This window comes from Cebus imitator, unplaced genomic scaffold (assembly GCF_001604975.1).
Source record: "Cebus imitator isolate Cc_AM_T3 unplaced genomic scaffold, Cebus_imitator-1.0 Scaffold314, whole genome shotgun sequence".
NCBI lineage: Eukaryota > Metazoa > Chordata > Mammalia > Primates > Cebidae > Cebus > Cebus imitator.
The window spans coordinates 1,398,862-1,425,176 of NW_016107629.1; the positions used below are offsets into that span (position 1 = coordinate 1,398,862).

At 36.0% G+C, this 26,315-nt stretch overlaps 1 protein-coding gene across 2 annotated transcripts in view; it reads left to right on the forward strand.

Annotated features, from left to right (window-relative positions):
* The window catches only part of PLPPR4 (phospholipid phosphatase related 4), a 50,135-nt gene extending 24,332 nt beyond the window's left edge, over positions 1 to 25,803 (forward strand). Inside the window, exons 3-7 of one of the 2 annotated variants that reach the window (XM_017503757.2) lie at positions 6,354 to 6,483; positions 8,647 to 8,842; positions 10,440 to 10,497; positions 18,446 to 18,619; positions 21,928 to 25,803. In XM_017503757.2, the coding sequence (XP_017359246.1) occupies positions 6,354 to 6,483; positions 8,647 to 8,842; positions 10,440 to 10,497; positions 18,446 to 18,619; positions 21,928 to 23,253 (1,884 nt within the window). In that variant the 3' untranslated portion in view covers positions 23,254 to 25,803. Of the gene's footprint in view, positions 1 to 6,353; positions 6,484 to 8,646; positions 8,843 to 10,439; positions 10,498 to 13,462; positions 13,612 to 15,774; positions 15,971 to 17,567; positions 17,626 to 18,445; positions 18,620 to 21,927 lie in introns of those variants that run through there. The other variant, XM_017503755.2, reaches the window with a different exon arrangement.
* The last annotated feature ends 512 nt before the right edge of the window (positions 25,804 to 26,315 follow it).

Genomic DNA, 26,315 nt, shown 5'->3' on the forward strand with positions numbered 1-26,315 from the left:
ATTTCAAAATTCATATGGAATCAAAAAAGAGCCCAAAGTGCCAAGACAATCCTAAGCAAAAAGAACAAAGCTGGGAGGCATCATGTTACCCAAGTTCAAACTATATTACAGGGCTACAGTAACCAAAACAGCATGGTACTGGTACAAGAATGGACAGATAGATCAATGGAGCAGAACAGGGAACCCAGAAATATGACTACACACCTATAACTATCTGATCTTTGACAATCCTGACAAAAACAAGCAATAGGGAAAGGATTCCCTATTCAATAAATGATACTGGGATAACTGGCTAGCTATTTGTAGAAAATTGAAACTGAACCCCTTTCCTACACCCTATACAAAAATCAACTCAAGATGAATTAAAGACTTACATGTAAAACCCAACACTATGAAAACCCTGGAAGACAACTTAGGCAATATGATTCAGGACATAGGCACGAGCAAAGATTTCACGATGAAGACACCAAAAGCAGTTGCAACAAAAGCAAAAATTGAAAAATGTGATCTAATTAAACAAAAGAGCTTCTGCACATCAAAAGAAACTGTCAACAAACAGACAACATACAGAATGGGGGAAAATTTTTGAAAATTATGTATTTAACAAAGGCCTAATATCTAGTATTTGTAAGAAATTTAAATAAATTTACAAAAAAAATCCAATTAAAAAATGGGCAGAGGACACGAACAGACACTTCTCAAAAGAAGACATACATGCAGCCAACAAGCATATGGGAAAAAAACTCAGCATCACTGATCATTAGAGAAATGCAAATCAAAAGGACAATGACATACTATCTCACACCTGTCAAAATGGTTGTTACTAAAAAGTCAAAAAACGTCAGATGGTGGTGAGGTTGTGGAGAAAAAGAAATGCTTATATACTGTTGATGGGTTCAACCATTGTAGAAGACAGTGTGGCAATTCCTCAAAGACCTAAAGTCAGAGCTAACATTCAACCCGCAATCCCATTACTGGGTATATACTCAAAGGAATAGAAATCATTCTGTTATAAAGACACATGTACATGTATCTTCATTGCAGCAGTATTCACAATAGCAAAGATGGAATCAACCTAAACGCCCGTCAGTGATGTGATAGACTGGATAAAGAAAATGTGGTACATATACACCATAGAATACTGTGCAGCCATAAAAAAGAATGAAATCATGTATTTTGCAGGGACATGGCTGGAGCTGGAGGCCATTATCCTTAGCAAACTAACAAAGGAACAGAAAGCCAGATACTACGTGTTCTCATTTATAAGTGGAAGCTAAATAATGAGAATACATAGACACACAGAGGGGAAAAATACATACTGGGGCCTACTTGAGGGAAGAGATTGGGAGATTGGGGGGAGTAAAAGGATCAGAACAGGTAAGCAATGAATACTAGGTGTTATAACTGGGTGACGAAATAATCAGTACAACAAACCCCCATGACACGCATATACCTATATAACAAACCTGCACATCCTGCACATGTACCCCTGAACTTAAAATAAAAGTATAGATAGATAGATAGAGTTTACATATATAAAGTTTATGTATATATAAATTCTTTAAATCTGTCATACTGTCACACCAGAAAGCACTTATACTAATTTGGGTAAAGTGCTCAAAATTATTGTGATTGATATTTATGAATTTGAAATGAATTACATAAAATACTATACAAAGTGATCATGCCTCTGTTATAAAGGCTGTATTGATATTTAATCATATAAACAATTTGCCTTGTATATATCCAGATACTCTGACTAGAGCAACCAGGCAAGAGAAAGAAATAAGGAATTTCCCCTAGGGCATTTTATCAAGTTGCTAGGAAAGTTAATTTAGTTGTGGCACTCCCGGCCAGCACTATTTATTTCATGTTGCTTCCTTTGCTGACACTGTTACATGTCCTGGCGACAATAACCTTGGCGTTATCACTGTGTGCCTGCTTGTGTTGACTCCTTTACATCCTATGATAAATTCTCAATATGCAATTTTGGGGTGCTTTCTGAGGGACCTGGCATTAAAGCTTTCTTTCTTGAGACTTGAAAAATAAAAGGAAACTCCACCATGGCTCCCTTCCACCAGGCTGACCTGGGTACTCCAGTGCCAACTCCTTCTGCAAAGGTGCCACTCCATTCCAGGGTCTCCACAGAGCCTCCATAGCTGCTGCATGCTTCTTCATGGAAGGAAAGGTAAACTAGGGGACTATTTACACTTCAGGATTCCTGATTTCCCTGTATCACTTCCAGATATTCCAGGATGACAGCCATTCTTTCCTAACACACTGGTTTCATAGGTTTTAGGTAACCAACTGGTTGGTGAGACAGATTTGACTTTGCTAACATCAAACACTTTGCCACAACTTTCTCTCCAAACATATACTATACTTCTAGATTTCACTCTAATTTCATTTTTTTTCTTGGTTTTGAAGGGCTTCTCCCCAAACATACATTTTCTCAACAGTGATCCTATATTGTTTGCAGCTCTCTTGTTCTAGAACCATAATTCTGTCTCTAACCTTCCTACAGATGCAGCTGTGCTAACTCCTTTCCCCTATCTTCCTGAAAATAAAAATAACGGACTCTAATTTATGACATTCAAAGATGCCATTTTCTTTTCTATCTTTATGGTGACATAAGCCGGTCCCAAAAATGGGGTAGTGAGAAGGGATAGGGAGGCAAGCAGAACCCTCAGTTTGGGAATGGGTGTCTGAGGACTTTTGTGAGGAGAGCTGCTGCCCACCACCTGGAGTGGAGGGAAGGTAAAGCAAAGCAAAAGGCCTCGCTTCAACAAGATTCTCCAAAAGGACCTTCGCAGGAATTAAAAGATCGGTTAACTTTTATGCAGTAATTTAAATATGAATCATTCAGTATTTGCTTCCCAGATTTTTAATGCTTTGAGAGATGTTTAAAAATAACTTGTTTCCGTAATGTTATATATAAAAGTGGAAAAATGTATTTCATTTATATGAAATGTATATATTTATTTTTCTGACATTGCCCTTAAATTGAAAAATTTCTTCCTTAATGTTCAATTTGCATTTACTTTAGAGTGATAAAACAAGCATTCTGTTTTAGGTTCTTGGAGATTATTTCTCAGAGAAAACAAGTAAGACTATTTGGGTTTATCATAAATCTTCATAAAGTCTATGTGAACAGAAAAAAAAGTGTGCTTTTCTTCCCTGGAAATACAATTTTATTACATATCATTAAAGAATTAATACATCTAATTTTATAGAAAAAAATTCTATCAGAATTTAATTGTAACTTCTGGAGGATAGTCTTAGCTTTAAGAGACTACACAATCAATATGCAAAACATTAGACATGTTGGGGCCTCCAAAAAACATTCATTCATTGAAAATTTAAAGATACTATGATGAATACTATAATAATTGTTATTGTGTTGTTTTATAAGAAAGATTTTTTGGATTGGGAGTTCTTCCTATGATAACTATTTCAGGGACAGGGTTCTCACAGTACTGAGAAATATATTTCCTCTCAAAATTTCCCCTGAAGTAATTGTAATACCTCCTCCCAAAACCTGTCCATGATACTTGACACAAAAACAGCAACAAATTACATTGTTGTTTTTTAGGGTTGGGTACAGCACAAAACAGAGTTTGCGAAAAGATACTTGTTATAAACCATTTTCTGTTTACAAATGTAACAGAAACAAATAATTTTTTTATCAGAACCTAAATTCTGACACCATACAGCAGTACAATAGTATGCCATTCAAAAAGGGGAAATAAGCTGGGCATTTGGAAAATCACTGGGAAACATCTCCCCAGTCCCTGAGGAGACCTATCTTTAAGCCAAATTGAATTATTTTGAAAACTCATAAATGACATTAGCTGAGGTTAAGTGACAGAAGTGAATGTGAGGAGAAAATGTGCTGTTTAATGAGAGGGACAGTTGGGTGATGTCAGAATACTGACAAGAGATCTCTATCCATATTACATGATCTAGCCAAAAAAGTGTTGATGTACCTTCCTTACATATGAGTTTTGAACACATTCAAACAACCAAAATAAAACTCTTGGCCGGGTGTGGTAGCTCATGCCTGTAATCACAGCACTTTGGGAGGCTGAGGCAGGTGGATCATTTGAGGTCAGGAGTTCAAGGCCAACCTGGACAACAAGATGAAATCCTGACTCTACTAAAAATACAAAAATTAACCGGGTGTGGTAGTGCATGCCTATAGTCCCAGCTACTTTGGAGGCTGAGGCAGGAGAATGGCTTGAACCTGGGAGACAGAGGTTGCAGTGAGCTGAGATCATGCCATTGCATTCAGCCTGGGTGACAGAGCAAGATTCTGTCTCAAAAACAAAAAACAAAAAACAAAAAAAAAAACAAAAAAAAACTTCTGAAATCTTAAGGTCATTTGAGATAATGACTGTTGTATTTTATGACAAGGCACATTTTTCTATACAGATTAATTCTTACGCAATTCAACACTTATGGACAAGTTGTGAATCATTACACATATAATTATAAAGAGAAAAACAAAGTTATTCACAGAATTTTTATTGAGGAAGTGAAGATGAAATTAATTGCTTTTAGCTGGGTCACAGTACATTTCAGGGATAAGTGGTTAATTTTCTTGAAATGATAAATTTGAGGTAGCAGTTATATTATTCTGTGTAAGTGTTGTAGTATGTTGTATCTGTTTACACAGAGTATAGAGCCTATTGAATGTCCATGTCTAACTTGAAGTGCTAATGTAGGATTATTTTTTCAAAAAGTATAAATGGTTAACTCAATATCCAATTGTTTGAAATGAATTCCTTTTGATTGTATCTATAACGACTGATCTTAAAAGAGTTTATTATGCCACATGATTTTCATACATATGGTTATGGGTAGAGTTCTACTTTGATAATTGTTCTTTAAATTTTTTACACAAATTAAGATTCTTTATCTTTAAACATGTACCATATTCCCTACAGAACTAAATATAGCAATTTAAACATTCAAAGTAGAAGGCCATAGGCTTATTGTCATTAGTTTTTTTTTAAAGTATAATTTTGAACACTTCATAAAATAAATGTCAAGCTGGTAATGAGAACTGAGAATTTTCCCCTAGAAAACCTGTTTCAGCCCTAACCAAGGTTATAATATTTACGGTGACATGATTACTTGTATTTCAGAGACTCTCAGTATCTCATTAATCCTACTTTCCACAGCCCCACACATTTATAGCAAACCAATATCTAATTTCACAACAATCTTTTAGTCACAATGGTCTTAAATATTTAAAAAAAATTTTCATGAATAAAATTGACAACTTTAAATCTTGCTTCTGTTGTACGGAATAATTGACAACCCAAATGCCTAAGGTGGTTAGCAAATGTGAGTTTCACAGTAAAAGGCCAAAAATGTAAATCTCACTGTTGGCAGGCACTGTGCTAGACAGTGAAGGTGAAAAGTAAATAAGAAATGGTTCTTCCCTCAGAGGGCCCTAGTCTAGTGAGAGAGCCAAATGAATGATTTCATAACGCTATGCTAGAGGAAAGGACAAGATGCTAAGGTTGCCACATACACAGAGATGTGATTCAATTTAGGGTACAGCAAGAGGTTTCAAAGAAAAATTACTGAAGAAAATCTTGCCTAAGTCATATTGAGTTCCTTTATTGATCTCACAGGTCCTAAAATCCTGCAGCAAAGTGCCCTGTTCCTTAAGAGAGTCTTCCTGATACTACTGTATGATTCTCTGTCCGTTGGGAACACGTTGTCTAAATATCTATACCTAGGAAATACTACCCTGCTGACCTAGATTCTCTTGTAATCTGCATTCTCTGATAAGATAGCCACTAGCCACCTGTGGCCACTTCATTTTACATTTAAGTTTATTTAATTTTTAAATAATTAATACAATGGAATAAGATTAAAAATTCAGGTACTCATTTGCGGTGGCTGTATTTCAAGTGATGAATAGCCACATACGGGTAGTAGCTACCGTATTGGACAGTGCAAAGGATAGTTCCATCTTTGCAGAAATATTTATGGGACAGCTATGCTATAGATAATGCTTTTATGCAGTTACACACTTCCCTTGGATTGATCCTTCTGCTCAATCGCAAGTTGGCTTATGGACCTAATCTGCTGGTAAAATGTTCCAGTACATAAGAGTCGAGAAGACCATACTAAATCTCATTAGAGTAGCCTGATTATTTACTTCTCACTGCTTGATCAAATTCTCAGAAGAAATTGCTGTGCCTCTAAAGCTTTTAAGAAAATTTGTATTTTACTTTATTGAATGGATACGTTAAAAAGTGATATATAATTCCTTTAAACCTGTTGGCTTGATAGGTATTCCAACATGCTTTTTCCTGAATACCCTTCTATCTTTGCAGATTATGGTAGGAGAAGGAATTCTCTACTGTTGCCTCTCCAAAAGAAGAAATGGGGTTGGACTGGAGCCCAACATTAATGCCGGAGGCTGCAACTTCAACTCCTTTCTCAGACGAGCCGTCAGATTCGTTGGTGGGTATGAGGAATCACAAAGAAAGAAAATGTTTTTTCAAGTAGAAATGTTATATTTAATCATAGATATCAAATCTCTAACACTATAATTTAGATGTGTAATTTCAGTACATGATGAGTTTTACAGTTTACAAGAAACTGTTAAAACACCAAAATTTGGGCTTTGTATCTGAAATGTGTTATTTACAGCCAGAGCCCTTGTTTTGAGAGCTCTTATGCCATGCATTTCAATGTATTTTTGCCTTAGCTCTGGTTGAAGCATGAATTTATTTTAAAATGGTTTCACTGGATCTGTGTTCAGGTTTTCAAAATGGAGAACAAACGTCAGCAGGCCAGAATGAATAGATAACTCTTCGAAATTACTTTAGCCACCTTATTGGCTCCATTTCAATTGTCCTGGAGTGTTTTCATCCAGAAGTTACTACACTTTGAAATGTCACCATTGAGTACTGCATCTTGGCCATTTTTCCTTTGCTATAGCCTCTAATGTTGCCTTTCATCTTTTATGAGACCTATAGAAAATCTACAGACCTGGCTAAACAGCATCTGAATCAAACCAGTTTCTAAACCTTCATCCCTTCTACTTAGCATGGGACCATCTCAATGTTGTTCCAGTCACAGGTCTTTTATTTTTTTTTAACATAGTTGAATAGTCACCCACAATACATCACACCAACCTGAATGTTTTCTACTCATTCCCAGTACGTCAGGGTAAAGTTATTTTTACCTGTAACATACAAGTTCAAAATAAATAATGGCTTCACTTAATCCCTAGTAGAGAATTATACACAACTTTCTTTCTGGCAAGAGGAAAAATCAGGTCTAACTCACGCCTCACACTGTGCTCCACTAAGCATATTCTTACCATCACATTGAGATGATAAGAAAACAATAGACCGCTTAACAGCATCACAAACTCAGGCAAGGAAATAAACTCCAGGACATGTAGCTGATCTCAGAGAATATATTCCCTAAAATAAAATACTGTGGACAATGGGCCATATATCCTCTTTTGACTGGAAGGATGATCTGTTTGTTCTACCCTAGAGAACAATATTCCAGAACCTGCATCGGCAATAGGTCTAGAAAGTCTCATTATCCAAGGGAAGAAGTAAGTCTTTGAATGCTTCTAGGAATTCGAATGTAGAAACAAAGTTTCTGTGTCATGAATCCCAGGTGTGTGGGTGGAGAAGCGATGGAGGAGTGGTGGTTAGGTGACAATAAGCAGTGAAGAAAAATGCAAAACAGGGTAATGTGCAAGCCAGCACTCTTGGTCTGGAGGCGGTGACTGGAGAATTACCCTGGTCCTCTCATAACGATTTCCATGAGCAACTCATGAATCAGAATGCAAGCTGTCAAGTCAGAATGAATCTAGGGTGGCAAGAAGAACTAGAGTGAGCAGGTTCCAGATCATGTGCCTGTGAGCAGAAAGCTGGACTCCCACAGATAAGGCCAGGCAAGCAACTTCAAGCAGGCATGGCGTTTGCACATACAAATGCAAGGATTTGTTATCTTATGGTTTAAGACTGGTCCTAGGAGAGAGAGAAAAAAGAATTTGGACCAAGAGATATAAGAACATCATGTCCAAATTCCATACACTCAAGGTAGGCTCCCCACATTCAGGTACCTAGGATACGATTGTTGTTTCCATGACAGGGCCGGCCCGATCTCTTCTCTTTTTAGTTAGCATTCCTAGTAAGATCACAGCTTGAAGAGAATTAGAATGGATTCTGTAGGATGTGACAAATGTGGCTAGAGTTAGAGACTATCAGGGAGAAACAACCCTGGAAACTTAAACATGCTAAGCAAATTAAAACTACTTTAAATTTTGCTTCATTCTTCACATTTAATCCCTCTCAGATCATATCTTAGCATGCTCCAAGTGTCTAGCAAGTGACTTGTGGTTAATGGTAAGAATTGGCCCTTTATAACCAAATTAACGAAAGTACCTAAAGTTACGACTTTGGAGATACTCATTGTCTGTATTTTGGCCTTAACTATCTGTTTAGAAGTTGAGAATTCTCTATACTATCTTCTTGAAATTAATTTAGAGAAAATGAACACAATAGATTTAAAGATCTTGATTCATTAATGTTTAATGAATATGTTTGATGCGGACACAACCACAAACTTGGTTAACAGTTTCTTTCATTTTGCTTATAGGTGTTCATATATTTGGACTATGCTCTACAGCTCTCATTACAGATATTATACAACTGTCCACGGGATATCAGGCACCTTACTTTCTGACTGTGTGCAAACCAAACTATACCTCTCTGAATGTATCTTGCAAAGAAAATTCCTACATTGTGGAAGATATTTGCTCAGGATCTGACCTCACAGTAATCAACAGTGGCAGGTTAGAATCTGAGATCTAAAAACACTCTGTATCATTGTTTTCATTATTCAATAGCTGCTTAAAGTATCATTTTAAGCATGCCTTTTTCAGTCATAATGATTTTTCTTTTCAATTCAATGATCTCTTCAGTAAAAGAAGCCATAGAATCCCACTGGGGGCTTATTCCAAATTCTTCTCTATGTCTCAAAATTTCAGCCTCACATTCTTGCTATTAGTCCTTATATCATCAAATTCTACCATGTTTTGTGATCGATCCTATATTCACTATGGTTTTAGATTACTATAAATGGTTTATTTCAGAATATTTATAGTCAGTCATGGCTGACAGTCAATAAGTTTTGTACTGGTTTAAATGGAAGACTAAACATGTATGAAAGTTATATCTCCATTATACATTCTACAAAAATGTGAATTTTTCTTTTTGTAAAGTTTGAGAAGGAGTAACATCTAGGATTGCATATGTTTTCTTTGAATGAACTCAGGTGTGCATAGCTTCTGGGCTTACACGTTAGAATGTAAAGGAAACTCAAGAAAATACCAATGCATTACATTTTTATAAATAAAGCAAAAATAAACTTACATGAAAAGAGACAGTAGTTTAGAGGCTCAAAAGAAATAAATTACAGAGGGATAAGGGCCAATAAATTATTGTAACAATTGCATTTCCCATTCAATGAGTTCCCAAATATTGATTAAGGAGTCAAGAATAAGTTAATTGGTACACCTGAAGAAATAAAGCCTTAATATGGTTCTCATGCATCATTGATTAATTTTGAACCTACAGCCAAGACCTATATTGTCTATATTTTTCTCAGTCCTATTACATTAATTTATCTGTATTAAATGGGGATCTTCTTTATCATAGTACCAAATACTGAGGAAGGCACCAATTTAAGTAAATTTTATTTTTTCTAATTTTTTAATTCATTGAAACAAATCTCTCTTCTTTTGCCTACCCTTTTCAGTGTCTCTTCTGCTATCCTTGCCTGCTCTTTAAACTGTTTAGCTAAGTAAGACGATCTATGATTCTTGAGGTGAAATTATTATAAAATGTATTACATTTTGTTAATTTTGTAGAGAAACCTTTGTTAAAGTTAGACTTTTCTTATGCTTTCTAGGCTATTAACAAAACACATCTAGATCCAATGACAGGAGAAAATAAGTTCATTTTTAAAAATTTTTATGTAAATAAAACAATGTATTTAGGATCACAGAAAAAGTTTAAAGCCTTGAAACACTAGGTTTTATGAAGTTTTACTTTGAACTGGTGTAATTCTTACAACAAAGAACAATTATGTTTTCTAATCCATTTCTGCTTTTAACCATCATTCTAGCGACGTAATGAAGTGGCCCCTTGCCAAGCCAGCAGTTCTTTTTACTTGAAAGTACATCACTACTATTTGTTAATATTAATGGTGATTAGCAGTATTTATTTTATCACTCAGGTCTTTCACCAGAAAGCTGAACAGAAAGTAAAATTATTGCTTATTGCCTTGTGACTTTTAACTTGAATATTTTAACCACTCGGGGCCTTTGAAATGATTGCTAGCAATGTGTCTGAACTACAAGACATAATTTGACTATCTTCTTTTGGCAGAAAGTCCTTCCCTTCTCAACATGCAACCCTTGCTGCCTTTGCAGCTGTGTACGTTTCGGTAAGTAACTGGTTCTTTTTTGTTAAGCTGTGTTCTACAGAAAATCTGAGGAATGAATGATATCTCCAGGTGACTAACTAGATAATATAGCCATGTAATAACAGAATGGTAAATTTAGCACTGCGGTCTTTCAATACAATGGCATCCACAGCAGAAATCAAACACTACTATAAAAATAGCACAGTAAAAGAATCTTTCTACACAGTTATAATAGTATTTATTTATTCTGGTATTCCTTTAACATTATACTTCATGGAAGGATATTCTGAATTACAGGAATGTTACTAAACCTGAAAGAATCATAATAAGTACCCACAAATACATACAACATGCACGCACACACAAAAACTCTCTCTCTCTCTCTCTCTCACACACACACACACACACACANCTGGGCATTTGGAAAATCACTGGGAAACATCTCCCCAGTCCCTGAGGAGACCTATCTTTAAGCCAAATTGAATTATTTTGAAAACTCATAAATGAGGTTAAGTGACAGAAGTGAATGTGAGGAGAAAATGTGCTGTTTAATGAGAGGGACAGTTGGGTGATGTCAGAATACTGACAAGAGATCTCTATCCATATTACATGATCTAGCCAAAAAAGTGTTGATGTACCTTCCTTACATATGAGTTTTGAACACATTCAAACAACCAAAATAAAACTCTTGGCCGGGTGTGGTAGCTCATGCCTGTAATCACAGCACTTTGGGAGGCCGAGGCAGGTGGATCATTTGAGGTCAGGAGTTCAAGGCCAACCTGGACAACAAGATGAAATCCTGACTCTACTAAAAATACAAAAATTAACCGGGTGTGGTAGTGCATGCCTATAGTCCCAGCTACTTTGGAGGCTGAGGCAGGAGAATGGCTTGAACCTGGGAGACAGAGGTTGCAGTGAGCTGAGATCATGCCATTGCATTCAGCCTGGGTGACAGAGCAAGATTCTGTCTCAAAAACAAAAAACAAAAAACAAAAAAAAAAACAAAAAAAAACTTCTGAAATCTTAAGGTCATTTGAGATAATGACTGTTGTATTTTATGACAAGGCACATTTTTCTATACAGATTAATTCTTACGCAATTCAACACTTATGGACAAGTTGTGAATCATTACACATATAATTATAAAGAGAAAAACAAAGTTATTCACAGAATTTTTATTGAGGAAGTGAAGATGAAATTAATTGCTTTTAGCTGGGTCACAGTACATTTCAGGGATAAGTGGTTAATTTTCTTGAAATGATAAATTTGAGGTAGCAGTTATATTATTCTGTGTAAGTGTTGTAGTATGTTGTATCTGTTTACACAGAGTATAGAGCCTATTGAATGTCCATGTCTAACTTGAAGTGCTAATGTAGGATTATTTTTTCAAAAAGTATAAATGGTTAACTCAATATCCAATTGTTTGAAATGAATTCCTTTTGATTGTATCTATAACGACTGATCTTAAAAGAGTTTATTATGCCACATGATTTTCATACATATGGTTATGGGTAGAGTTCTACTTTGATAATTGTTCTTTAAATTTTTTACACAAATTAAGATTCTTTATCTTTAAACATGTACCATATTCCCTACAGAACTAAATATAGCAATTTAAACATTCAAAGTAGAAGGCCATAGGCTTATTGTCATTAGTTTTTTTTTAAAGTATAATTTTGAACACTTCATAAAATAAATGTCAAGCTGGTAATGAGAACTGAGAATTTTCCCCTAGAAAACCTGTTTCAGCCCTAACCAAGGTTATAATATTTACGGTGACATGATTACTTGTATTTCAGAGACTCTCAGTATCTCATTAATCCTACTTTCCACAGCCCCACACATTTATAGCAAACCAATATCTAATTTCACAACAATCTTTTAGTCACAATGGTCTTAAATATTTAAAAAAAATTTTCATGAATAAAATTGACAACTTTAAATCTTGCTTCTGTTGTACGGAATAATTGACAACCCAAATGCCTAAGGTGGTTAGCAAATGTGAGTTTCACAGTAAAAGGCCAAAAATGTAAATCTCACTGTTGGCAGGCACTGTGCTAGACAGTGAAGGTGAAAAGTAAATAAGAAATGGTTCTTCCCTCAGAGGGCCCTAGTCTAGTGAGAGAGCCAAATGAATGATTTCATAACGCTATGCTAGAGGAAAGGACAAGATGCTAAGGTTGCCACATACACAGAGATGTGATTCAATTTAGGGTACAGCAAGAGGTTTCAAAGAAAAATTACTGAAGAAAATCTTGCCTAAGTCATATTGAGTTCCTTTATTGATCTCACAGGTCCTAAAATCCTGCAGCAAAGTGCCCTGTTCCTTAAGAGAGTCTTCCTGATACTACTGTATGATTCTCTGTCCGTTGGGAACACGTTGTCTAAATATCTATACCTAGGAAATACTACCCTGCTGACCTAGATTCTCTTGTAATCTGCATTCTCTGATAAGATAGCCACTAGCCACCTGTGGCCACTTCATTTTACATTTAAGTTTATTTAATTTTTAAATAATTAATACAATGGAATAAGATTAAAAATTCAGGTACTCATTTGCGGTGGCTGTATTTCAAGTGATGAATAGCCACATACGGGTAGTAGCTACCGTATTGGACAGTGCAAAGGATAGTTCCATCTTTGCAGAAATATTTATGGGACAGCTATGCTATAGATAATGCTTTTATGCAGTTACACACTTCCCTTGGATTGATCCTTCTGCTCAATCGCAAGTTGGCTTATGGACCTAATCTGCTGGTAAAATGTTCCAGTACATAAGAGTCGAGAAGACCATACTAAATCTCATTAGAGTAGCCTGATTATTTACTTCTCACTGCTTGATCAAATTCTCAGAAGAAATTGCTGTGCCTCTAAAGCTTTTAAGAAAATTTGTATTTTACTTTATTGAATGGATACGTTAAAAAGTGATATATAATTCCTTTAAACCTGTTGGCTTGATAGGTATTCCAACATGCTTTTTCCTGAATACCCTTCTATCTTTGCAGATTATGGTAGGAGAAGGAATTCTCTACTGTTGCCTCTCCAAAAGAAGAAATGGGGTTGGACTGGAGCCCAACATTAATGCCGGAGGCTGCAACTTCAACTCCTTTCTCAGACGAGCCGTCAGATTCGTTGGTGGGTATGAGGAATCACAAAGAAAGAAAATGTTTTTTCAAGTAGAAATGTTATATTTAATCATAGATATCAAATCTCTAACACTATAATTTAGATGTGTAATTTCAGTACATGATGAGTTTTACAGTTTACAAGAAACTGTTAAAACACCAAAATTTGGGCTTTGTATCTGAAATGTGTTATTTACAGCCAGAGCCCTTGTTTTGAGAGCTCTTATGCCATGCATTTCAATGTATTTTTGCCTTAGCTCTGGTTGAAGCATGAATTTATTTTAAAATGGTTTCACTGGATCTGTGTTCAGGTTTTCAAAATGGAGAACAAACGTCAGCAGGCCAGAATGAATAGATAACTCTTCGAAATTACTTTAGCCACCTTATTGGCTCCATTTCAATTGTCCTGGAGTGTTTTCATCCAGAAGTTACTACACTTTGAAATGTCACCATTGAGTACTGCATCTTGGCCATTTTTCCTTTGCTATAGCCTCTAATGTTGCCTTTCATCTTTTATGAGACCTATAGAAAATCTACAGACCTGGCTAAACAGCATCTGAATCAAACCAGTTTCTAAACCTTCATCCCTTCTACTTAGCATGGGACCATCTCAATGTTGTTCCAGTCACAGGTCTTTTATTTTTTTTTAACATAGTTGAATAGTCACCCACAATACATCACACCAACCTGAATGTTTTCTACTCATTCCCAGTACGTCAGGGTAAAGTTATTTTTACCTGTAACATACAAGTTCAAAATAAATAATGGCTTCACTTAATCCCTAGTAGAGAATTATACACAACTTTCTTTCTGGCAAGAGGAAAAATCAGGTCTAACTCACGCCTCACACTGTGCTCCACTAAGCATATTCTTACCATCACATTGAGATGATAAGAAAACAATAGACCGCTTAACAGCATCACAAACTCAGGCAAGGAAATAAACTCCAGGACATGTAGCTGATCTCAGAGAATATATTCCCTAAAATAAAATACTGTGGACAATGGGCCATATATCCTCTTTTGACTGGAAGGATGATCTGTTTGTTCTACCCTAGAGAACAATATTCCAGAACCTGCATCGGCAATAGGTCTAGAAAGTCTCATTATCCAAGGGAAGAAGTAAGTCTTTGAATGCTTCTAGGAATTCGAATGTAGAAACAAAGTTTCTGTGTCATGAATCCCAGGTGTGTGGGTGGAGAAGCGATGGAGGAGTGGTGGTTAGGTGACAATAAGCAGTGAAGAAAAATGCAAAACAGGGTAATGTGCAAGCCAGCACTCTTGGTCTGGAGGCGGTGACTGGAGAATTACCCTGGTCCTCTCATAACGATTTCCATGAGCAACTCATGAATCAGAATGCAAGCTGTCAAGTCAGAATGAATCTAGGGTGGCAAGAAGAACTAGAGTGAGCAGGTTCCAGATCATGTGCCTGTGAGCAGAAAGCTGGACTCCCACAGATAAGGCCAGGCAAGCAACTTCAAGCAGGCATGGCGTTTGCACATACAAATGCAAGGATTTGTTATCTTATGGTTTAAGACTGGTCCTAGGAGAGAGAGAAAAAAGAATTTGGACCAAGAGATATAAGAACATCATGTCCAAATTCCATACACTCAAGGTAGGCTCCCCACATTCAGGTACCTAGGATACGATTGTTGTTTCCATGACAGGGCCGGCCCGATCTCTTCTCTTTTTAGTTAGCATTCCTAGTAAGATCACAGCTTGAAGAGAATTAGAATGGATTCTGTAGGATGTGACAAATGTGGCTAGAGTTAGAGACTATCAGGGAGAAACAACCCTGGAAACTTAAACATGCTAAGCAAATTAAAACTACTTTAAATTTTGCTTCATTCTTCACATTTAATCCCTCTCAGATCATATCTTAGCATGCTCCAAGTGTCTAGCAAGTGACTTGTGGTTAATGGTAAGAATTGGCCCTTTATAACCAAATTAACGAAAGTACCTAAAGTTACGACTTTGGAGATACTCATTGTCTGTATTTTGGCCTTAACTATCTGTTTAGAAGTTGAGAATTCTCTATACTATCTTCTTGAAATTAATTTAGAGAAAATGAACACAATAGATTTAAAGATCTTGATTCATTAATGTTTAATGAATATGTTTGATGCGGACACAACCACAAACTTGGTTAACAGTTTCTTTCATTTTGCTTATAGGTGTTCATATATTTGGACTATGCTCTACAGCTCTCATTACAGATATTATACAACTGTCCACGGGATATCAGGCACCTTACTTTCTGACTGTGTGCAAACCAAACTATACCTCTCTGAATGTATCTTGCAAAGAAAATTCCTACATTGTGGAAGATATTTGCTCAGGATCTGACCTCACAGTAATCAACAGTGGCAGGTTAGAATCTGAGATCTAAAAACACTCTGTATCATTGTTTTCATTATTCAATAGCTGCTTAAAGTATCATTTTAAGCATGCCTTTTTCAGTCATAATGATTTTTCTTTTCAATTCAATGATCTCTTCAGTAAAAGAAGCCATAGAATCCCACTGGGGGCTTATTCCAAATTCTTCTCTATGTCTCAAAATTTCAGCCTCACATTCTTGCTATTAGTCCTTATATCATCAAATTCTACCATGTTTTGTGATCGATCCTATATTCACTATGGTTTTAGATTACTATAAATGGTTTATTTCAGAATATTTATAGTCAGTCATGGCTGACAGTCAATAAGTTTTGTACTGGTTTAAATGGAAGACTAAACATGTATGAAAGTTATATCTCCATTATACATTCTACAAAAATGTGAATTTTTCTTTTTGTAAAGTTTGAGAAGGAGTAACATCTAGGATTGCATATGTTTTCTTTGAATGAACTCAGGTGTGCATAGCTTCTGGGCTTACACGTTAGAATGTAAAGGAAACTCAAGAAAATACCAATGCATTACATTTTTATAAATAAAGCAAAAATAAACTTACATGAAAAGAGACAGTAGTTTAGAGGCTCAAAAGAAATAAATTACAGAGGGATAAGGGCCAATAAATTATTGTAACAATTGCATTTCCCATTCAATGAGTTCCCAAATATTGATTAAGGAGTCAAGAATAAGTTAATTGGTACACCTGAAGAAATAAAGCCTTAATATGGTTCTCATGCATCATTGATTAATTTTGAACCTACAGCCAAGACCTATATTGTCTATATTTTTCTCAGTCCTATTACATTAATTTATCTGTATTAAATGGGGATCTTCTTTATCATAGTACCAAATACTGAGGAAGGCACCAATTTAAGTAAATTTTATTTTTTCTAATTTTTTAATTCATTGAAACAAATCTCTCTTCTTTTGCCTACCCTTTTCAGTGTCTCTTCTGCTATCCTTGCCTGCTCTTTAAACTGTTTAGCTAAGTAAGACGATCTATGATTCTTGAGGTGAAATTATTATAAAATGTATTACATTTTGTTAATTTTGTAGAGAAACCTTTGTTAAAGTTAGACTTTTCTTATGCTTTCTAGGCTATTAACAAAACACATCTAGATCCAATGACAGGAGAAAATAAGTTCATTTTTAAAAATTTTTATGTAAATAAAACAATGTATTTAGGATCACAGAAAAAGTTTAAAGCCTTGAAACACTAGGTTTTATGAAGTTTTACTTTGAACTGGTGTAATTCTTACAACAAAGAACAATTATGTTTTCTAATCCATTTCTGCTTTTAACCATCATTCTAGCGACGTAATGAAGTGGCCCCTTGCCAAGCCAGCAGTTCTTTTTACTTGAAAGTACATCACTACTATTTGTTAATATTAATGGTGATTAGCAGTATTTATTTTATCACTCAGGTCTTTCACCAGAAAGCTGAACAGAAAGTAAAATTATTGCTTATTGCCTTGTGACTTTTAACTTGAATATTTTAACCACTCGGGGCCTTTGAAATGATTGCTAGCAATGTGTCTGAACTACAAGACATAATTTGACTATCTTCTTTTGGCAGAAAGTCCTTCCCTTCTCAACATGCAACCCTTGCTGCCTTTGCAGCTGTGTACGTTTCGGTAAGTAACTGGTTCTTTTTTGTTAAGCTGTGTTCTACAGAAAATCTGAGGAATGAATGATATCTCCAGGTGACTAACTAGATAATATAGCCATGTAATAACAGAATGGTAAATTTAGCACTGCGGTCTTTCAATACAATGGCATCCACAGCAGAAATCAAACACTACTATAAAAATAGCACAGTAAAAGAATCTTTCTACACAGTTATAATAGTATTTATTTATTCTGGTATTCCTTTAACATTATACTTCATGGAAGGATATTCTGAATTACAGGAATGTTACTAAACCTGAAAGAATCATAATAAGTACCCACAAATACATACAACATGCACGCACACACAAAAACTCTCTCTCTCTCTCTCTCTCACACACACACACACACACACACACACAAACACAAACGCACGCGCCACTTTAGTATTTCTGTAACAATAAATTTTAGGTCATTGTAAATTTGGAAATGACGTACAATAAATAGTCATTGCATCTAATTTATACAATAGTCATGAAGTCTTTCCTGAGAAGAATGAACTGAAATTATGTGACAACTAACGTGGAGGCTAAGCAGTTAAGTGGTTAACTACTGCCTTGGTATTTTTCCAACTTTCATGTAATTAAATGACAGATCTGTTATTTATTAGATAAATTTCATCATGTATTTCCCTTCTTGGTGGGTATAGAACATAGCCATTAAGAAGGGGGGATGAAACAGTAAAATAGAAGTCAGTTGTATCAGACTTTTAACTTTTGATTTGATTACAATTTACTAATAAAATGTCCCTTCTAACATACTTAACCCACTTCTTCCATTTTTAAGATGTACTTCAATTCCACATTAACGGATTCTTCTAAGCTTCTGAAACCTCTCTTGGTCTTCACATTTATCATCTGTGGAATAATCTGCGGGCTAACACGGATAACTCAATATAAAAACCACCCAGTTGATGTCTATTGTGGCTTTTTAATAGGAGGAGGAATTGCTCTGTACTTGGTAAATAATTTATTATTATTTTACAAACCAAAGCTTAAAATGGAAAACATGCATCGAATATTTTGCACCGTAATAGCTTACTTGCAATATATTTTATGTTAATAAGAAAATCTCTGGCGGCATCTCCATTCCATGCCAAAACACATATCCCACTTTCAATAAAATCACTTATTGAACTTTTACTATGAGCCAGAAATCATAATTTCAGAAAGATTTTTGAATTTTACTTTATGCCAACCAAACCGGAGATGGGCGGGGACTATTATTAATAGTATAATTATAATATTACAGATGAAAAAAGTGATTATTGCTGAAAGTAAGGTTAGTGAAAGCAAAAATTTAGTTAAATGTTATATAACTTGCCCAACAGCACCAATTTAGCGCCTAAATGTACCTGTGTTCCAACTAATACTGACTTCTTTAACACTACTCTTTTTTCAAGCCTGATCTCCCTCTAAGGGAAATATCCTCAGCATAAGGAAATTGAGATTGTCCATTTCATTTTGTCATGCATGCATGCATTCATTCATTTTACATTTATTCAATATCTAATTTGTGCCAGGGATTATGCTGACCATTAAAACACTGAGAAATGAGATGTATTCTTTAGAAGTTTACAATGTAAAGACTAACGTAAATATAAATGGTTACAACATGTTAAATGATATAACAGGGTATGAACAAAGTATTTTGGGAATAGCAAACTGCCTAAGGAAGTTAGAAAAGATTTCACAGAAGTGATGTGTGTGTTGTTGTTGTTGTTTTTAATGAGAATTTCATGGGGTAAGTAAAGGAGGAGGACATTCAAGAAGAAACTATACATGCAAAGAGACTGGCATCTGAAAGAGCAAGTGGAAGTGGAAGATGGCGAGCAGGAGGAATGAAACATAATGGCCAGGTTTCCAGCATGGAATACTGGACAAATAATAACTTCATTAGCAGACCAGGTTATTGGAAGATGGAGCAGATTGATAGGGGTAAAGGGAGTTGGGGGGATCAATTGAATCAATAAGCAGTTGAGTAGTTGCTTCTGGAGTTCAAAAGAGCTCAGTACTAGAGAAGGACTAGAGAAGGACATTATTTAATGGAAGTACCATTGTAGTTACTTGGGGTATATAAAATTGCCAGGTCATAAAAATAAAAGGGAGCTAGGGAATATTAATAAACAAGTGACATGCAGAGGAAAAGGCAACAATGAAAGAAATTGAGAAGAGCTGACAGAAATAAAAATTAATTATCTGTAGCTACAGTTCTCAATCATGTGGTCTTAGTGCCCTTGGAAAGGTATTACAAGAAAATGATTAACAAAATACGGTTAAAGTACTGACATGTGCTATGATTTTATAAGGTTTTTATTTTCATAAACTGGCACAGTCAAGATTGCCACTTTAAAAGTTATTCTTACGTGCATTCTTCAGCACAGGAAAAAGGGATCAAATTGAAGTTGGCGTGCCAGCAATTGTGCATAAGTCTGGGTTGCCCATGGGAGTGTTAGTTGGCAATGTGCATTGCAGAAGAAATAAAGAAAACTAGAAATGCCACTCTCTAATTTATGAATTGTTTTTGCATATGTGTCATTTCACGATGTCCTGGAATTAGCATGGGATTTATAGCCCAAATAATGTGGTTATGAGTCTCAATTTTCTTGCACTTAGCCAAGTTACACAGCCTCTCAAAAGCCTGTTTTTCACCTACAAAATAAAGATATTAACTTTCTTTCCCATGTCATAACAAGAATTAAACAACTACAGTCATGTGTCACATAATGATGTTTTGGTCAACCATGGACCACATGTATAATACAGTGATGATTCCATAAGATTATAGTACTGAATTTTTTCTATACATTTTCTATGTTTAGATATGCAAGTGCTTAGCATTGTGTTACAATTCCCTAGAGTATTCAGTATAATAACATGCTATAGGATTTTGCAGCTTAAGAGCAATAGGCTATACCATATAGCCTAGGTGTGTGGTAGGCTATGCAATCTAGATTTGTGTAAGTGAATTTTATGATGTTCACACAATGACAAAATCACCTGTCAATGCATTTCTTAGAATATATCTCTGTCATTAAGTGACACATGGCTGTACTTGTATGGAGAGCTTATAGTTTAGGGGAGGATTTGACCCAATTAATAAATTTAGGTATAATTATTAATAGAATACGAGGTAGGATTGCTCATTCTGGTGAGGGCATAGACAGGCATTATTTAGAAGAAGATTTCAACCAGGGATTAAAATACTTGAAGAGGGAGGAGCTTGACTTTATTTCATTTCTGTCATACTCTTGCCCTAAAATTGAAAAATTTTTAGTTCTAAGTCAACGCTTTGTTCATTGTTAAGCATTCCAGAAAATCAATGAATTTTTTTTTGTTGTTTTGACTTGAAAAGTAGACAGTGGCTACCTCCTTTTGAAATTAGCACACTTATAGGTGTCTGCTGCTTGATTTTATCTCTAAACCAAGTATCTCAAAATTGAAAGTCCAGCAGGGATTAGATCTTCCATGTGCAAAGTAATGATTTTGAGTCTGAACTTGAGCCTTTTTCTAAATTTTTGCTTTCCAAATCTATAACAACAAAAAATTGATACACTGTGTATGAAGACAAAATTAAATAAAATCTGGCTCAAATTTAGTGCAATGACACTAAATTGATAAAATAGTATTTCCGGTGTATGGCAAGTTTAAATCAGGAAAGAATCTAGGTGCCGCAATCTGGTGATGATTTCTGCCCTCTCTTCCGAGAGCACCCTGTACAATGCTGAACACACAAGGCAGTACTCAGTGTGAGTAGTAACAATATCTGTCTATGGCCTTATTTCAAAACCTGATATCATCTTTTACGAATGATGTATTGCTGTATATTTTGTACACCTCTCTGCTTTCCTCTTATGATTGAAAATGGAAGGTAAAATAAATCATTTAAGCCATTTGAGATGTCACTCAACAAGAAGTCCCTAAATCCAGAAAAATGAATTGCTTTGAAAAGCAGGAAAAAGGTGTCCTTATTTCTCTCTTGTCTGCTTTTTCTTCTGAAAATATACACAGGATAAGATTGACAAAAATACCCAGTAAGGTGGAGAAAAGAATGAGGTTCACATTGCTGAGCAATTCATGAAGTGATTTATGATAGAACTTACAAACTATTTCCCTGCAAAAATGTGGTTTTCATGTTTTGCTATTTGTATTAGTCAATGGTGTATAGGAAGCATATACCTATATTATGTACTTCAGTGGATACGCTAAAAAAAACCCTAGCGACTCTCTTCCAGTGCGTGATATTTATTGTTTTCTCTCAAACACTAGGGCTTGTATGCTGTGGGGAATTTCCTGCCTAGTGATGAGAGTATGCTTCATCACAGAGAAGCCCTCAGGTCTCTGACAGACCTCAATCAAGATCCCAACCGAGTTTTATCTGCTAAAAATGGTAGCAGCACTGATGGAATTGCTCACACAGAAGGCATCCTCAACCGAAACCACAGAGATGCTAGCTCGTTGACAAATCTCAAAAGGGCAAATGCTGATGTAGAAATCATTACTCCACGGAGCCCCATGGGGAAGGAGAACATGGTCACCTTCAGCAATACCTTGCCTCGAGCTAACACCCCATCTGTAGAAGACCCCGTCAGAAGAAACGCGAGCATTCACGCCTCTATGGATTCCGCTCGATCAAAGCAGCTCCTCACCCAGTGGAAGAATAAGAATGAAAGTCGGAAGTTGTCCTTGCAAGTTATAGAGCCTGAGCCTGGACAGTCGCCACCCAGATCCATAGAGATGAGGTCAAGCTCAGAGCCCTCGAGGGTAGGGGTGAATGGAGACCACCATGGCCCTGGCAATCAGTACCTCAAGATCCAGCCTGGCGCCGTCCCCGGATGTAACAACAGCATGCCTGGAGGGCCGAGAGTGTCCATTCAGTCCCGCCCTGGGTCCTCGCAGTTGGTGCACATCCCTGAGGAGACTCAGGAAAACATCAGCACCTCACCCAAAAGCAGCTCTGCTCGGGCCAAGTGGTTAAAAGCTGCTGAGAAGACTGTGGCCTGTAACAGAAGCAATAGCCAGCCCCGAATCATGCAAGTCATAGCCATGTCCAAGCAGCAGGGCGTCCTCCAGAGCAGCCCCAAGAACACTGAAGGCAGCACGGTCTCCTGTACTGGCTCCATCCGCTATAAAACCTTGACAGACCATGAGCCCAGTGGGATAGTGAGAGTTGAGGCTCACCCGGAGAACAACAGGCCCATCATACAGATCCCGTCCACTGAAGGTGAAGGCAGTGGCTCCTGGAAGTGGAAAGCCCCTGAAAAGGGCAGCCTTCGCCAAACTTATGAGCTCAACGATCTCAACAGGGACTCGGAGAGCTGTGAGTCTCTGAAAGACAGCTTTGGTTCTGGGGATCGCAAGAGAAGCAACATTGATAGCAATGAGCATCACCACCACGGAATCACCACTATCCGCGTCACCCCAGTAGAGGGCAGCGAAATCGGCTCAGAGACGCTGTCCATTTCTTCTTCCCGCGACTCCACCCTGCGGAGAAAGGGCAACATCATTCTAATCCCTGAAAGAAGCAACAGCCCCGAAAACACTAGAAATATCTTCTACAAAGGAACCTCCCCCACACGGGCTTATAAGGATTGAGTGATGTCCCTTCCATAATTTGGGCTACTCCCAAAAGACCATATGTTGATTCTACGTGTGCTCTGTTCCAGTGAATTGGGAAGTCTCACCAAACTAGATTGTCTACCATCAGCTGGGAACTCTGTAACTTCTTAGAACTGCTATACTCAAACTTGTAGATTTCACATCAAGGAGAGGGAAAAGCACAATGCAAGAACCTAACTAATGTGATGATGTGAAGCGTTTTCTTAAGACCCGTCGTCAAACTCAAAAGGTTTTGCAGAAGGCAGTATCAAAAGAAAGTGGTTTTCTTCAAATGTATACTATTTTACTTCCTGAATGTGCCAACTTTGGGGATTTTTTCTTTATAGTGAGCTGTGGGAATCCAGAATACACACGTTTTCCCTACAGCAGAGGCCATGCAGTATTATATATTCATTTTGCAGAATCTGCACCTACAGCTCAGTACGGGTGGTGCTGATTATTATAGTACATATACCATGTAAACTCTCAAACTCTATTTAGCTGTGAAATAGTGGTGTGCAATTCCTTGTTAAAGAAATGCTACTTTATTAAGACGATGCTGGCTGCTTTGTGTTAGAATAGGACACCCCGCAGCTTCTCTGTAGTGGCTCTGTCACAGTCAAAAACTGAAAGGTTTTTGTGCATTTCTTCAAAATTATGCTTTCTTCAACATCAAAAATTGTGTAGGAATATTTTCAGTGAAAGGGATAGCTAGTGCTTTTCTGTATAGTTTTTCTGCTGCTTACTTTTTAAGTATAGGTACTGCTAATGAATCTGTTTATTTTAGTGAGTAAATTTGCATAATTTTATAAATATTTTAGAGCATCTTTTGAAATTGTTGTGATCATATTTTGCTTTCTATGGCTTCTCCTTTACTTACTAATTAAATTTTTTTGATATCATAGATATGTTCTTCTATTTTAAAAGCAAAAATGACAATTGACATTCCTTGAGCAAAATATACTGCTGTGAATTTGCAAACAAGAAATCTGAGCCAAAACTTGACATTGTGGGTTACATTGCCAGAAATGTTGGTCAAGTTTGCCCTTAGATGTCTACAACCAGCTGTCATAGGTTGCCATCTTAACAAGTAATCTAAATGTCCCATTTGGCTCTATGTTATTAACTTTATTTTTAATATCCTGATGACCAGTAAACTAGAGCCACACTGATTAAGTTTGACCTTTGTCTGTAAAACATTTTTGTTAATTGGACACCAAGAGGAAGAATCTGAAAAAAATGCATATTGGTAAGTCAAAGTATCTCATGGTATAAATTAAGAATAATTTTCTTCAAAATATCTGAATAGCTGCAGTTTTAGTTTAACATGCAAACAACCATTTTTGCTACCTATCCTGAATCAAGCCTTGAGCCTAAATCAAAGGAAACCAATATCATTGATAAGAAGATAAAATATTTTGGCGTGTTTTCCAACTTAAACTATGAGGACACACTCAGTTCTTGGAACTTACTGTTAAACCTTTTTGCACCATTTCTTAAGAATTCTGATACATACTTGATGATTGCCAAGGGAATGAAAGGAAACAACAGAGATGGTTCATCTCATCTTAGCTCACTTTCCAATAAGTTGTTTACAGATGAATAGTATCACTTCATTACCAGTTTCTACATGAAAAGGGCAGAGCTTTCTAGAAAAACCAACCTTCTAAGGCATTAGGAATTTAGCTGAAACCAGCAGAATTGAAAACTCTGGCAATAAAACATGGACTCAACCATATCCCTTCTGGCAATTTCCTTCTCAGAGAGGGGAGTGGGAATAAAATGTTGCCTTCCCCACTTCTCACCACCACCACCATCATGACACTCCTACTGGCTTTTGCCAGTTTCTAGAGAGAAAGGTGGGCTGGTTTTAGTACTCTGAAGAACAAAAACAAACAAAAAAACCCTGCTGCAGCATTTCAGGTGCAGTATGATATTTCCTAATCTATTTCTTAACTAAAGATTTTAAAGTACTTCTCTAGTCATTGAAGTTCTTTTTTCTTTACATAAATATTGATATATTCTTTTTCTACTCAAAGTGCCAAAGGCTACAGTTTTTAATGACTTAACAAATTGTAACACATTGTTAAGAACATATAATGATAGACACTAGAACTCAGACCTCTGCATGTATATTTGATAACATGTATTTTGTAAAAAAAAATTACAAAAAAATTTGTTTACATTCCACTGGTACCTTAATTTAAAATAAATCAGACTAACAGGTGGTATCCCTTCTTAGTGTTCTATTTCTCTTATTTGCTAATGGGAGCACTTCTTCCTTTGTTAGGCTGTGCTTTACTGATAAAACCAAGTACTGAATAAAGAGAGTTAATTATCTTTTTAAAGTAAATAAAATTATGAATATATATATATATATATAGTATATATTAAGTATTGTGTTTAATAAAATGTTATGCAATGTTTTCCAAACTGATAAAGTTTGTAAAGTGCTATAAATGTATTTTGTTAAGTACAGATAAAAGCTATTGTGTGAGTATATTGTGCTAAAATCATAGAAATAAAGATTAGATTTCTTCATCAAAATTGGAATATTTTGGTTTTTACTTTGGAGTCTGAATAGTCAATAGCTTGGCTTACAGGAAAATAACTGAGGAAATAATAATAAACCAGAATTGATTAAATTCATAATTGTTTAGGAGAAGATTGTGACTAAAAGAAAAGTTTGTCAATCTATGACATGCTTTCTTATTGTTTAAAATTTTATTTTATGCTCATTAAAGGAGCTCTTTTAAACTTTAAACATGTTTTTGCATATCAATCTTACAGTATATAAAAAAGAAAATATGAAGGACTTGACTATGAGTAGTTGATGTACTTATTTTCCCGTCCTTTGTGCCATCGTGGCCATTGGTGTTGCAGCTTTTCTTAAGAGAATGCTTCACCCTTAACTCCAGAATATTCTTCCAAGCCATTAAGACTCATTATATGAATTTTGCTGCTGATGATTTGTACATCTCACTAGAAGGTATTAGCATAAGTTTTTAGACCACAACCAGAACTTACGATTTACTCAAATGGTCCTTAGGCAGTTCGTT